Source organism: Columba livia, chromosome 9 (assembly GCF_036013475.1).
Source record: "Columba livia isolate bColLiv1 breed racing homer chromosome 9, bColLiv1.pat.W.v2, whole genome shotgun sequence".
NCBI classification, from domain to species: domain Eukaryota; kingdom Metazoa; phylum Chordata; class Aves; order Columbiformes; family Columbidae; genus Columba; species Columba livia.
In genome coordinates this window covers 20,223,457-20,238,586 of record NC_088610.1, presented here as the reverse complement: position 1 = coordinate 20,238,586, position 15,130 = coordinate 20,223,457, and the positions used below count along the sequence as shown (strand labels likewise).

Sequence of the window (15,130 nt, the reverse complement as noted above, 5' to 3'; positions counted from 1 at the left end):
CTACTTCACAGAGTCACAGAACGTCAGGGACTGGAAGGGCCCTGGAAAGCTCATCCAGTGCAATCCCCGCATGGAGCAGGAACACCCAGATGAGGTTACACAGGAAGGTGTCCAGGCGGGTTGGAATGTCTGCACAGAAGGAGACTCCACAACCTCCCTGGGCAGCCTGGGCCAGGCTCTGACACCCTCACCCCCAACAAGTTTCTTCTCGGATTTAAGTGTAACCTCCTGTGTTCCAGTTTGTACCCATTGCCCCTTGTCCAATCACTGGTTGTCACCCAGAAGAGCCTGGCTCCATCCTCCTGACACTCCCCCTTTCCATATTGATCCCCAGGAATGAGTCACCCCTCAGTCTCCTCTTGTCCAGCTCCAGAGCCCCAGCTCCCTCAGCCTTTCCTCACCCGGGAGATGCTCCACTCCCTTCAGCATCTTGGTGGCTGCGCTGGACTCTCTCCAGCAGTTCCCTGTCCTGCTGGAACTGAGGGGCCACCACTGGACACAAGATTCCAGGTGTGGTCTCACCAGGGCAGAAGAACCTCTCTCGACCTGCTTGCTATATTCTGTGGGGTTTTTTTCCAGATATTTAAGTTACATTGAATTTGTATCTGCTTGTTGTTCCCCAAAAGGTACAGGCAAAATGTGGTCTGTAGCGGGGGGAACGGGTTTGTGCCCCGCGTGTATCCATCTGCACGCTCACTCACTGCGGCAGTCGGCGAAGTCGCGGTGCTCAGCTGTGTAGTGCTTGCAGAGCCGCCCCAGCACCAGCTTGTAGTGCATCAGCCTCTGGATGGGTTTGAGCAGGAACGTGTTGAGGGGCAGGTAGCAAACCTTCTGCAGTTCAAACTCCTTATAAACCATCTCCAGCTTCTTCAGGCGCTTAGTTGCTTTCTCCAGTTCTGTCAGGACCTCGTCATGTTTCTGCAGGTAATTAGTGAACTCCTGTTGAACCATACAAACGATAATGGTCTTTAATTGATTTCACAGTGAATAAGGAAAAAAACCATCCTCTCTGTGGAATGTCTTGCAAATGGTTACCTTGAGTCACTGGAATGACCTTGACTAAAACAGAATAAGAAAGCAGAATGTTTTAGTACAAGAAGAGATAGAACTAAAATAGAATGAGAAATCAGAATGTTTTTAGTTTAAGAAAAGATACTTACGATGTGTTAGCCAAACCGCTAGAGCACGTGAAAGATCAATTAGACCAATCGCAAGCTATCTTTGAGCGTGCGAACAGCTGGCATAAGCCAGTTAAAACAGAAAGTTAAACACGTGTACAACAGCTACTAACTATAAAGGTAAGTGCCTTGCCAAAATAAAAGCTCTCTTGGTTCACCGGCACTGAGAGTCTGTGCTGTTAATCGCTCACTTCTCCTCACTTTGCTTCTGTCTCCAACCATGGTTATACAAGCCAAAACTGCATATATTGTCATAAATGATGATGAAAAAATAGCATTAATATTATATGTTTCAACGGCTTCATTTTTAAAAAGGTATTAAAAATAAAGATATTTGCTTGGTTGTCCTCCGTTCACATTTACCGCAGCCACGGCTCCCTGTGCCTCTGATGAGCGCTGGCAGCACCACCCGCCAATCCTGGCGCCCCCAAGCCAATGCCTGTCGGTGACCGAGTCGGGACAGCCAGTGCTGAGGGGGTTTCTCAACCAGGTTTACACACTAAAGACACTGGTGGGCTGTTTTGGAAGGGACTCTACTCCCAGTAAAGGTGCCGTCAGCTCAGAACCTGCTCCGCTGTTAAAAAATATGTCTCTTTTGGAATTAAACCAACTTCTGAAACAGTGTCTCCATAGGGGAGAGTTGTGCAAATACAGGAAAGACAGTGGAGCTAATGAAATAATTTTTCTTTGTCTTCTGCTCAATAACCAATAAGCAAACAACCTTTACTCAAGGTAAATGTAGGTGGTTAAACAAGCAACAGTGGTATAAAGCCTTGCTGTAAGTATTTTATTATCTTTTCTTTTAAATTTGTTTATCAACAATAATTATTTGCAAGTCACTTCAAGTTCAGTGGAAATACTAAACCTTGGCCTCTCATCCTGACAAAAGGCAAAAATGACTCTATAACCTGAGATTCCATTATTTAACTCCTTTATCTACCTTCAGAGTGCGCATATTCCTGAGCATGACATCTCCAATGCGTTGATAATCTCCTTTCACGTGAGCGTTGGTTTTTCCTTCCCTGCAACACACATGAGCAGGTGAAGACAGACGGTGCAGTACATGGGAGACCAAGAGATTTCAATGTCCTCCCTCCACCTTCCCCTGCACTTCAAGAAATAATCATTAAGAAACGCTATCTGTGTATTTTAAGGACTGCTTTAGTAAAATTAAGGGACTAAAACCAAGCTCTTTGAAATAAGTTGTGCTGCAAGAACTGAACTATAATCTTAGCTACAAGAAAGTGTGTGTTTCCTAGATTTTTACCTGCAGATTCATTAAGTGGAAGGTGTTGAAAAACACACACATTATCTTTCTGACCTTGTGTTCCTTCTCTTTTCCAAGGCTGGAGAGACAACACCAGGTTCAACTCAGTGATCTTAAGAGTCTTTTCCAACCCAAATGATTCTGTGAGTACACAAACCTCGGTGCAGTGTGCAACTCGTTCGACTACAGGATATTACATTCAAGGCAGTGCTTGAAAAATAGGCTTTGCAAAATGTATTGAGCACATTTTTAAAACCTGAACTTATTAAAGACTTTTTCCTTGACTCTGCTTATGCAGAAATACCAGTTCTAATATAGATTAAGTACGGTTTTGACACAAGGATGTAGGAAAAGGTCTATTAACACTTACCAGAGCGATAGCCTTTGCTCAATCTCTTTCAGAAAGCCTCGATGAAACTCATAAATTGGGTCTATGTTAGAGAAGAGTAACGTCATCAGGCCCTCTGGCATAGCGTTCTCCTTGATGACCGCGCTGCGAAACCACTGCCGGGAAAATCATAAACTATGATAAACTTCTCCACTTCAGAAATTAATCCCTAGCATAAAAGCTTCTGCTCCTGCAGCGATGGAGGAGGAGAGAGTGTGTGCACAGGGAAACAGGAGGAAGGGGAAATCTTTAGGGAAGACGTAATCTGGGAAAGATGAAAAGATGTAACTTTTTTCCTTGCGAAACATTACAAATATGAGGCTTATTACTGGTTGTGGGCACAAGCATGTTTCTTAATGCAATGATGAGATGGTTGGTAACGGCTCTACATTACAGACAATTACCGAGCGGCTGCTGCAGCTGATGTTACACCGCTGCTTTCCCTTCCACGCAGACACAACTGCTCGCTCTTAACACCTGGAGCCCTGTGCAAGTTATTCAGTAGCTGGAGGCATCTTGTTGCATGTCACATACTGCACTTTTTTTATCGCTTTCGGTTCCCCACTCTCTGGCAGGGAGGCGAATAGCACAAAAATCCTCCGGGGTGCCAGGTGTTCCCCATCTTTTAGGAGAAGTGCTGGGAGGCCTGTAGGAGGAATTGGAATGAGATGGAGCTCGCTGAGCTCGCAAACAGCTCAGCTGGAGATGTACAGTGTTGAAGGACCCAAACTTCCTTTTGATCAAAGGAAAACAATGGCTTACAGGAACCTAACAGTGACCATGGTCAAACCTGGAGTAAATCAACTAACAGCTCCTAAAGAAAAAGACTTGGAAACTCAAGCTGCCTTCCAAACAATGACTCCCATGTCTACTTTGGGTGAAAGGAGGGGAAAGGAAAAGAAATGACAAAAAAAGACTGAACTCCTTAACCCTATGGATCCTTAATACTCTCTGCAATTGCCATCTGCTCTCCCAAGCTGAAGGCACAGAGACTAGAGCCTCCCAGAGTGGCTGGAGCGGCAGCAGAGCAGGGAGCACGAACTGGTCTGGCAGCTCAATACAAAACATTTTCAGGCTGTTCCTGATCACAGGTTTGAGAGCAAAAGTTTGCCTAAAACATCCAAATGACATGCGATGTAGCTGTTGGAGTTAACACCAGAAGTGCAGAGAAGATATCTGCCTTCCCACGCAAGGATCTAGGTACCAGAGAAGGAAACAGCCACACAGCCCATGGATTATGCTTTATCATAGGACTTCCTTCTTCTGTTACATGGGAGAAATCCCAGGTTTTTCCAAATTAACAATTACAAATCTGGTAAGAAAAGGAAAAGCATTAAAACCCCTTACCACTGTAATAACTTCCAAGTCCTTTAAATATGTCCGTTCTGTAGCAAGGATCTCCTTTGCTATGAAGTACGCCTTGTCAGTTGGATAGCGCTGAAAGAACACACAGTAATTAAAAAGCATTTAAATATAAATGTTCTATTGATTACTAAGGACAAGCTCAAACCTTACACACATCTCCCTTTGCTACGTGCAAATGGAGCAACTGATCACCAACAGGGCACCTCTGTATTCAGTATCATCTTCTCAAATACTGATTTTATTGCAACATACTATTTGTATTTCAAGATTTTTTTTAAAAATAATGTCAATTATATGTCAGTTGTATGAACTTCCATTTCAAAATCAAGAGAGCACTTTACAAAAACATGGAAACAGTTATTTCAAGTTTCCTAGGTTTTGAACACATCCCTAATCAAACGAAGCACAGCGGATTTGCAATACAGTCCTTTTCCAAAACCATTGTATTTCCACTTACAGCTTTCACCCAAATCCTTTGAAGATCATATTAATTAGTTAAGAAAACACAAAAATGTAACTACATCAACTGTTGGCTGCATGGCTGCTCCAGGGCTGCTGTTTAAAGAGAACAGTGGACAGAATGGATGTGGAAGCACAAAGGAATTAAATGGTCAAGAGAGATATTCTGCAGCTGCAATGAACCAAAATCAGAGACAGCGTGAAAACATACATTATTAAAAAATCACATATTAAGGAACTAACCAGTTTAAAGCTAAGATGCTGCTTTGTCTGCTTAGCTCACTATGCCACGCCACGGTTTTGCACCAAATCCTTGCCTGGTGAAAAGAAATTCCAGCAAACCTGCACTGGACTCTCTGCAGCAGTTCCCTGTCCTGCTGAGGGGCCACAACTGGACACAATATTCCAAGTGTGGTCTCACCAGGGCAGAGAAGAGAGGGTCCCTTTGTGTTCAGGAGCAATCACAAGAGAAGTGAGCTTTGGAAGCACCAAATCCAGAGTGGCACCTCTGCTCGTGGTGGGATTTCTGTGCGTTCCCTGAGCAGCTGAGTCGGGATGAGATCAGCCGAGATGAAACAAGAGTGAGCAAGCTGGCAACAAGAGGGACCCAAAGACGTGGTGAAGACAGCAAACAGCATGGGCCTGTGACCTTCTTGTCTGAGGATCCTGACAGAGGTAAGACAACCAGAACATCGGATGGGGCGAGCAGAAGATCAGAAGGGCACACAAGGCAATTTCTTCTTTGAGGCTGCACAGAAAACTATAAATTACGGTGTGGACACTGACTCCATAAGGAACTGAGTTTGGGTGATGGAGCCTGCCTTGCACTGTAATGGAAGGTCCTGGATCCTTCTCAAGTACCAAAGAGTGAGCAAACCTGGCTGCTCTCATTACCCTTCTGCAAGCAGGCAAGACAAAGCAGCTTGCAGAAAAATGGTCACACAAGTCTGCTGCTAGGTGGACTTCTCTACCTTACCAGGAGCAACGCAGCGTTCTGTGAGTGCGGTTTGTCAGATACTATATACCATGCCTCTGCCAAGACAAAGTCTGGTAATTTGTTATCCACATCTGAAAAGCAGATGAAGAACGCACGTGTCAGTGTATGTAGACGTGCACATTCATTTCTCCTGAGTGCAACTAAATGCTTGGAGTCGTTGTTGAGGAAAGAGGAGGTGGCTGGACTAGAAGATTTCAAGAGGTCCCTTCCAACCTCGGTGATTCTGTGGTTGCAGGCTGCTTTGCTAGCAGCCACGGTGGAAGCTGGATAACACAGTGCAGCAGGGCTAAAAAAGATAATCTGAATCTCACCATGACATCTGGCTCTCTCTTGTCATTTTGAAAAACCACGGGGGCACACAAAGCCGCTAACCCACCAGAGCACATGATGGCATGTCAGTATGAAGCGGGAGGTCAGCTCTGCCACGCAGACCAGAGGAGCCTTGGTGCACAGAGGGTTGAAGGCTCTGCAGAAGGTCCTGGGAGATGTGGGTCAGAATTTGTGGATTACCACCACTTACTTCACCTTTCAGAAAGGCTCTGCAGCATCTCAGTGCACCAGAGGGTAGATGAAGCCCTAGGGCAGAGAAGCCTTGCTGAGTGGTGCTGAAGCACAGACCGAGGAGCTGAAGCTCCTGTCTCAAGGACTAAAGGTGGAATCACCTCCAGAACAAAAACATTTTATAATCAGTATTACCTGAGAAAGCAAGGGTGAATCCTGAGCTCTGCAGGTGAGGAAAGGTCATAGAACACGCACCTCCTTCAACTTTGCAGCTTTTTGTGGTTATGTTGGGGAGTTCCCAGTAAAGAAAGGGAAGAGAGAGGAAAGCAGCCTGGGCTAAGGGTCAGGACCTGGACATAAGCACACCTTGAAGACCCGAAGTCTTTGCTGCTTTGAGACTTGTTGCACCCAAAGTCAGCGGCATTTTTGTGTCCCACGTTTCAGAAAACGAGCTCAAGCCTCCGCCAGGCCAGAGCACTGCCCAGCTCCCACAGACAGAAGAGTGGGCAGCCCCAGCGATCAGGCTCTGCTGAACCACCCGTGACCGATGGCATCAGAGGAGTCACCGTGACGGCTGCTGCTGCGAAAGCTGGAGTCGAGGTCAGGTCTTCTGCTGCATGAGAGGACCACTCTAAAGGTCCTGTTGTGATCAGAAAGAATGGCTTGGAGGACCAGCGTGTGGTGGTTTGGACCAATGCAACCATGGTGTGACTGCGTGGGAAGAAAGGAACCTAAGAAGAATGCACCTTCTATATTAACATATGTTATCTCTGCACTATATTCTCTACGCTGGTAAATGAAATTATTTTAGAACGTAACGACACACAGCACTTTGCACGGACGGCACAACCCAGTGAGATGACGTGGGTCAAACGCGACAGCATTCAGCAAAGACAAAGCCAGGTTCAAGGTCATCATGTGACACAATTTTTCATCACTGAATGAGCCCAATGCAACTGATTTCCAGAACCAAGAGCCACCCCCCCAGCAGCCTTTCAGCGTACCACCCTGGCGAGAACCACCTTCAACAACTCACCTGCTCTGCAGTGTCTTCAACAGTCTTGGCACAAAGACAACGGGGTCTTTTGGATCCTAATAGAACAGTTACAGCCCAAAAGGCACCAAGTGCACTGACACTGTTTTACTTCACATCCACCGTTTCCCCCTCAACGCTCATCTCGGGAGGCCACATTTCTTAGAATATCTCCCATTGGAAGGGACCCATCAGGATCATTGAGACCAACTCCCTGCTCCTCGCAGGACTGCCCAGCACTGAACCACAGGACTATGAGCACCGGCCAGATGCCCCTGGAATTCTGAGAGACCTGATGCCACAACCACTTCCCTGGGGAGCCTGTTCAGCGACCAACCAGCCCCTCGGTGAAGAAGCTTTTCTTGATGTCCTGTCTGAACTCCTGTGTCCATTCTGGGGTATAAAAGGCAGATTTCAAGCACAGCCCCTGCTGTGCTGGGACCTTTGGTTCGTGCACATAGGGCGGGAGGTGGTCCCAGCAGCTGAAGGCTGAGAAAAGCCCTACAGCAAGGGGGCAGCAGGGGCTCCGGCCACAACAACAAGAGAAACAGACCCGACCAAACCTTCTGCAGCGGAGATTTTAACACTAACCACCAAACACATCTGTTCTACCACAAAACATAGTGCAATCAACATTCAGTGACCAGCAAGCGCAGCTCCTCACCCGAAACCACCCCTGTTTGCGGTACACACGTTCCCAGTCACATTTCCTTACCTTACGCTTCATTTCCTCATCCTCTTCCATCCTGGCACCGCCAGCGTCGCTGAGGACAGGACTCAGAAGAGGAGATGAACCCTGGCCAGCTGCGTTCAAGTTCACCTGGAACGCCGGGGTCAGGCCCAGGGGACTCTTGAGCACGAGGGCAGCGAGCGGAGCATGTTCCTCTGGGAGCCCTGGGCAGGACAGAACGAGAAGATGGAGTGGAAAAGGAGAGAAAACGGTTTCGAAGACAGCGCATCTAAGACTTTATTAACATTACCCGCTGTTAGTGTAAACCATAATTGCCATCTCGCATTATTTAAAAAAAAAAAAGGCAAAAGAAAAGAGAAAAGAAATAAAAAGGGCATACATAAATCCAAAGACTAAGTGCGTATCTCAAGCCAAAACGGAACGTTCCCCACAACCCATTTGCTGCGTGGCAGCATGATAAGGACAGACACTGTTACAAGTGCACGTAAGGGAAAAGATAAAATGTTCAGTGTCTCAGAAAAAGTGCTCAAATCCCATTGGATTTTGTTGAGTAGCAGCAGGGTTTGCAACATAGGGTTATACCGCACTAACGAGAATACAGCTTTCCATTTTTTCTTTTCAAAATAAGAGTTGTTTTTTACCTATGACAAATCATTCCACTATTCTCCACTCCAGAAAAAAATCCAGAAGACAAAGCTCATTAAAAATGCATTCAGAAATCAGGGAAGTTTATGAATCACCTACTGATCTCAAAGGAAAACAATTTTGCAACAGTGAGAATTTACGGGATGGACACAGTCTTGCACAACAAAACCTGGGTGAAGCAGGAGTAACATGCACTGCTTTGCTTTAGTTTATTAACTGGCAATCTCTTAATCTATATTATTTCATTTGTAGGCCTTTTCTGACATACAAGGCACCATCCCAGTCACCTGAAGCCTGTGAGAAGCAGCTGCTCTCCCTGTGTCCTGCAGACTCCGCGGGGTTCAGGGAGCAGCTCTGCTTTTTGGGACCAAACGAAGGCAACAGACACTCCAATTTCACTGTGCCCGCAAAACTCCTACCTAAGCTCATCTACATTTTTTTTCTGCTCTTCCCTGTGACAGACAGTCAAACTTGGGCAGCTCAGGGAGCTGAGCGGGTACCAAGCACTTCAGAACTGCCGCTTTGGCCCGGCCACTCGAACCCTTGGCCGCGCTCCCAGCGCCATCCCTTGTGTGCCACGAGCAGAAAGCGAGGGCTGCATCACACCTACACCAACAGCAAAGCCCAAAGCGCCAACTCATCCATTCCCAGGCTACTTAAGATCATCCCCAAAGGCTTTAAAAAACATAATAGCGACCGGTCCCCATGGACAGGCGCTACGTGGGCAGCGCCATGGGGAGCAGGGTGGGAGCTGCTGCGTCCCCGGGCCCGAGCGGCCGCTCTGGGGCTCGGAAAACCCGCAAGGCCCCGTCAGGGCCGAGCTGAGCGAGCCCGAGCGCAGGATCGCACACGGACAAATGCAGGAAGCAAAACAGTGCTGCGCTCGGTCACCTGGAAGAGATTCAGAGCCTCCGGGCTGCCGGGTTAACTATTAATACACTAGTCACTCTGGAGCGGGTTTTTGTTTCTGTCTGAGCATTCTCTTCATTCCAGCTGCTTTTGATATCAGCACAGGAAAGCCACGTCTGGCATTAGCTTCACCTACAGGGGACAGGAGTTTATTGGAAGTTTGCTTTTACATGTCAGGGATGCTGAAACAACAGCTTAAAAACAAACAAGCCACAGGCTCACAGGCGTGAGGAGCTTCTTTAAATGCTTGGAATTTAACATGATGTAGCAACACATTCCAGAATTTGTCACTTGACAGACTGAATGCTCAGATACAAGGGGAGTGAAAGGGATATAACTTGCTACAAACTCCACTGCCTGCCTACTTCAACGGAGTTATTCTGTTTGGGTGGTTTTGTTTTCCTCAGCAGATGACGGTACAAGCGTGTGCTGAAATTTTCCTCTGCATAATCCAACAGTACTTCCCCACTAGAGCAGCGAGAGCGGAGCTCCCAGGCTCAGGTCAGACGTACAGCCATTCTCTGTTCTCTGGTAAAGGAAGATCCGTGCAACAGAAAACTCTTAATGAGGTAGAAATATTGGTGCAAAGGTGAAAACACGTGAATGATTTCCTCCGACATCAAAGCGTGGTGCACCACGGTGAGCCCAGCCCGGGCAGCAGCGTCCTCTCTGCTCTTGGAGAGGAACGGTTCCACGCCTCAGCGTTCTGCGGGAAGGGGAAATTTGTTCTGCACAAACGTGGCTGTGAGCAGCGGGCAGGGTTTCCGCACAATGACGTGGCTATTGAGCGATGGAAACCAGACACGGCTGCCTTCGCTACACAGCGAATTTCTGCTCTCACAGCACACGCGCGAACACTGAACTCAGTGCAACATCCAAAAGTGTGACAGGTGGGTGGAACATCCCACATACTTCAAGATCTTTAAGAACATCAATACTTCTCAGTTAATTACACTATGTAGTTATAACCAGCTATCCTTAAGCAAACAAAGCCACAGGTTCAGAAAAGATCAGCATGCATATAATTGGGAGTAAACCAATCAATTCTAACCGTAGAATATTGCAAAAGGCCGGCAGTTTGCATGAACACGGCCATGGGCTTCAGTGAGGATGTTCACCTTATCTTCCACAGCTACTGCGGAATATTGACAAACTGGTTTATTACTGTTTGTGGTGCTTCTTTTGTCCAGGTATAAAAATGCAAAAGCCTCTGTCTAATATATAAAAGTATGAGTTAATACAAGTGTTTGCTCACTCCAGATTTTACTGAAAGGATCTTCAGCGTATACAAGTGTGAAGATTCATACTAGAGTTTGAAAAGGAAATGCGTTTAAAATATTATAGAAAACCAGCCACAACAAGTTCACTATGGGATTACAAAACAACCTTAAGCCAGATGCTGTAGCCATGGCCTTACCTTTTATTTTCTTCAAGAGTACTTGAATCCCATCCCTCTCACTGACATTATTCCAGTTAACATACAAGTGTTTTCTTTCTTTCCTTTTTTATTTCTCAATACATCTGTTTAGTGGCCAATATCCCAAAATCATTTGCCTTGCTAACAGAAATGCAGCAGAGATCTTCTCTAGCCTGTGGGGCGTTGTGCAGGGAACACACTCGCAAACTTCAGAGGTGCGGGGAGCGAAGGAAAATTTTGGAAAACTATCCCCAACCTAAAAGTTGAGTATCTGAGTTTCAATTGCAGCCTTAATTTCAAAAGTGGCTCTGGGAAGCTGGCGTGCCAGCCCCCAACATCTCATTTTCCTGTGTGCACGTCAGCTTTTCCCTTTCCCCACCACCTTTCCCCGAAACTGGACTAAAACGTCACTGCAGCCGTGGGCACTCTGGAAAGGTGACAGTTTGATTTTTAGGTCTGAAATACCCAATGCAGGATGTGTCGTACCTGACATTGCCAAGGTCACTGCCCACCTCCTGTTTCAGGAAAAGAGACACAGCCCACGGCTCTGGGGGCTTTCATCCTAGATTAACACCATTTCAAATGGGGAGAGCTCCCACTAGGCGACTAGGCCAGTTTATTGCAATACAGGTTTTGCTGACTATGTTAATATGGACGAGCTTTTACGACAACTCTAAGTAGAAGCAGACTTCATTTGGTTTACACTTAGATAACAAGCTTAATAGTAAGGTAATAAGCTTCACTTCTCAGTTATTTTTCAGAGGATATTTCCATCCTTCAATCTAAACTCTATCTCTACATGGGCAGCCAGATTTGAGTGCAAAGCTTGACAAAAATAAAATGCAAGTACTGGCTCTGTAAGCTTTACACTCGAACGCTTAAGGCAATTCAGAGGCAGATAACAAAACCAGTGTCCCAACAACAAAAAGCATTACTGGATGTGATAAAAGCCATGTCAGCAATTAGAGGCCTCATCAGAAGGGAGCGTCCCTTGCAGTTCACTGGCTGATTTCCTTGAAAGATGGAACTTCATTATTACTACTGCTTCAAACAGAGGAGGTGCCCTTTGGGCTGAGCCCCCACGGTGGCTGCTGAACCATCGCGTGCACACACCGAATCACTATTTCTAGAGTGAAAAGTGTTCTGCAAGCTAATGCGCTGCAGCTGAAACCCTGCAATAGCCCCGACCTTCCTTGTTTCCAAATATCACCACTGATACATTTTTCCCCTGCAAATCTTCCCTTTAAAATAACAAAGGAGGGTTGGGAGATACAGAGAACTTTGAAAAAGCCTACAAAAAACATCTAAGAATCTTCAGATTCTAAGATTCGTTTTTCTTTCTTCCCCTGCAACGGGCACAGATGACAGTAAACATTCAAGCACATTCACAGCAGCTGACACCCCACTGCAACCACGTGTACGTGGGCAGTTACACCTACACGTGATGCTGTAGGACAGTCCTAACGCTGGTCCTGGTTTTATGGTTACATCCAGGATTTGAAACGACTCTTGCCACCTTTTCCCCCTTGTAAAGTTCACACTATTTGCGGGTGAGAAAGGACATGTCTGTGTTGTTCCAGACCACAGTTTACTTACACAAGCACTACTGAGTTCTTACAAGCAAATGTTTACATGATTCAGGAAAAGAGAATTTACTCATACATTGGTCACAGACTCCTGAAGAAGAGCTTTCAACCTAGAAAACATGCAACTGCCTCCACACCCTATGTTTGTAAAAAAGGACGGGCTTCAATACAAACAAATACACGGGAGAGAGTTTGAGGGGCGTGCCCAGTTTAAAAGAAAATGTCTCCACAATAAACATAATTCCTACAATAATATTAGAATTTTTAGTCCATCTGTATCCCAAGCAAAAGGTCTGCGCAAAGCAGTAATTTGAAAAGCACACATGGATGTTTGCCCCAGCTGTGCTCTGCTTTCAGCAAAGGGGTACAGGAGGAAAACCGCCTGGAAAAACCTGGTAGCAAAAGTCTACGATGCCCTGGCTACAATAACAAGTATTTATTCTATCGCAAACACGATGGAATGAAAAATAAAGCTAAAAAGCCCACGTTTTCATTTATATCAAAGTTTTCCTTATTTTATTGCATAAACAATTAAAATTATGAATTAGTACAAATCTATAGGTTCATAACCAGCAATCTGAACAGACACAAAAATATTAAAAATCCCAACATGTAATTCGACAAAGCATTTACCGCATAAAAGACGAACGTTCAAGAGAGCGATTAAGAAATTCCAGCCATCTTATGTTTTCTTACCATGATCCTTTCCCGAACGGAACAGCACCTATGGGACGGGAGCCGCTCTGCGCATGCGCGCGGGTCCCTGCACGCGTCCATAAGCGGCGTTCCATGTTCCTCGCCCACGTGTGTCCCAGCAACAGCAAATTACAGGGCTTTGGAAAAATGTATAGCAACACCTTCCCCAGCAACCAGGTTCAATGAACCACGCTCCAAACCGGAAACCTGCAAAGCTACAGCTCGCCCGGGGACTCGGCCCACCATAGCTGATAATAAATTAAGTGGATTTTAGGACACATTTGGAACCGTAAAGTCTCCCCATATTCATACAGAGAGTGTATATGTACACCCATACATATACACACAGCATTTGTGACAAGCGCCCATGCAAGATCTACTGAAAACTACAGCTAAAAGACTACAATTGAAATTATCTTGTATACTCAATCAATACTGGATAATTATGGCTTAAAACTTTTTGCAAAATGACAATAATGGGAATGACTTACCGAGAGGTTTGCACCAAAAAGCATGAAATTATGACTTTTATTAGTGTCTCCACAAAACGTTACCCTTATCAAGATTTGCAACTAAGGACTGCCACCACCAAAACACACCAAACCAAAACCAAGCCACCACCAACAAGAAAATTCCCTTAAACAAAATCACCTACGACCACGACATAAATATACACAGGAAAAAGGAGATCAATACTTGGTATTATCCAGCAACTCTGAAATTCACTGGAAATTAAAGTGAAAGCTGAGCAGATCAATATATTGCCCTATTCCATGCTGAGATAAAATATAAGTCCTGGGAAATATACAGCAGGTATTACTTGAATAATGAATGAGCACTTTAAAATTACAGAGGGTACACACAATAGATAACACAGGCTTGTAAAGTTTACCAAAGTTTAACTGGGTGCTGGATGGGGCAGAGAATACTCTATGGCCTGTGTTTTGTGCAAATTTAAGACCTCCAGCAACTGCACACACAAAGATCAAAAATGTTCTGATATAGTGCCTTAGGTTTAATAAATGTGTTTAAGCATAAGTACACATATCAGAACTGCAGGTGCAGATTTAATTCCCCACTCAAGACACACATTTCTGAGCCTCTTTTAGTCGCACTGCGACACACAAGTTGAGTACCACAAAAGAGCTAAACCCAGCCTAACTCGTTCTGAAAGCCGCTAATCTGGACACCCATCCTGCGGCCGCATGGGTTTGCTCCAGCAGGAGGATGGAGCCACTGGTTCTGAGCAAACCCGGGAACCCCTGTGCTTCTCCAGACAGGAAAAACACGGCACTAAAACCTGGACATCAACTAGAATATAAGTACCTATGTACGGCCCCCCAGCCTCCTACAGATGGGGGTGGAAAGCAAATGGGAAAGAATGTACCTGCAGAAGTGACACTGGCGGGAGGAGGAGAGGACAAGAGAAGGTTTACACCTCGGCTTTCACCTGCTCCTACCATCCTGCTTCCATAGCTCCTCAAATGCTGCCTTCTCAAGACAAGTATGCATGGGATACTCAACAAAGATCTTCTGATTTTTCCTACAGAATTTCCCCCCTTTTCACGGTATGTGATTCCTGCAGCAGCTTTTGCCGCTCGGGGTCTGCAAGGGCCTCGTCTCTCACCGCCAGGCGGCTGGCACCAATTCCAGCATCCTACGAACACAAAACTTGTGTGCTCGGGAAAAGGAAAAACAGATATTGGTACCAGGAACTAAGTTTTAGTAGTATCAACACCAAAAAAAAACCAAACCAAACCAAAACAACCAACCAAAACTCCATGATTAACATGGAAAGCTTTGCAGCATCGCGGGTACTCGGGCCACAACCACACCGTGCTGAAGTTCCCTACGCTAGCCCAAGACAAACGCTGTGGATGGACAGACAGAACTCCCTTCCCTCATCTCCTCCTGCCGCCCAGGGACAGTGGGGGGAGCTGGGGTGTCTGACACAGCTCTAACGCACTAAAATAACTCCCTGGGGAGCATGGAGCCGTC

General features: G+C 45.9%; 1 protein-coding gene across 6 annotated transcripts in view; it reads right to left on the bottom strand.

The window, feature by feature from the left end:
• Positions 1–15,130, bottom strand: part of FARP2 (FERM, ARH/RhoGEF and pleckstrin domain protein 2) — a 75,998-nt gene that overhangs the window by 13,367 nt on the left and 47,501 nt on the right. For all 6 annotated transcript variants that reach the window (XR_010474750.1, XR_010474751.1, XM_065074217.1 and 3 more), the window contains exons 14-18: positions 7,904–8,082; positions 4,181–4,270; positions 2,816–2,949; positions 2,119–2,200; positions 702–939 (exon numbers count right to left, since the gene is read on the bottom strand). Coding sequence is in view for 4 of the 6 variants with exons in the window: in XM_065074217.1 (XP_064930289.1) it covers positions 702–939; positions 2,119–2,200; positions 2,816–2,949; positions 4,181–4,270; positions 7,904–8,082 (723 nt within the window). In the remaining 2 variants the exon portion in view is untranslated. The remainder of the gene's footprint in view (positions 1–701; positions 940–2,118; positions 2,201–2,815; positions 2,950–4,180; positions 4,271–7,903; positions 8,083–15,130) is intronic.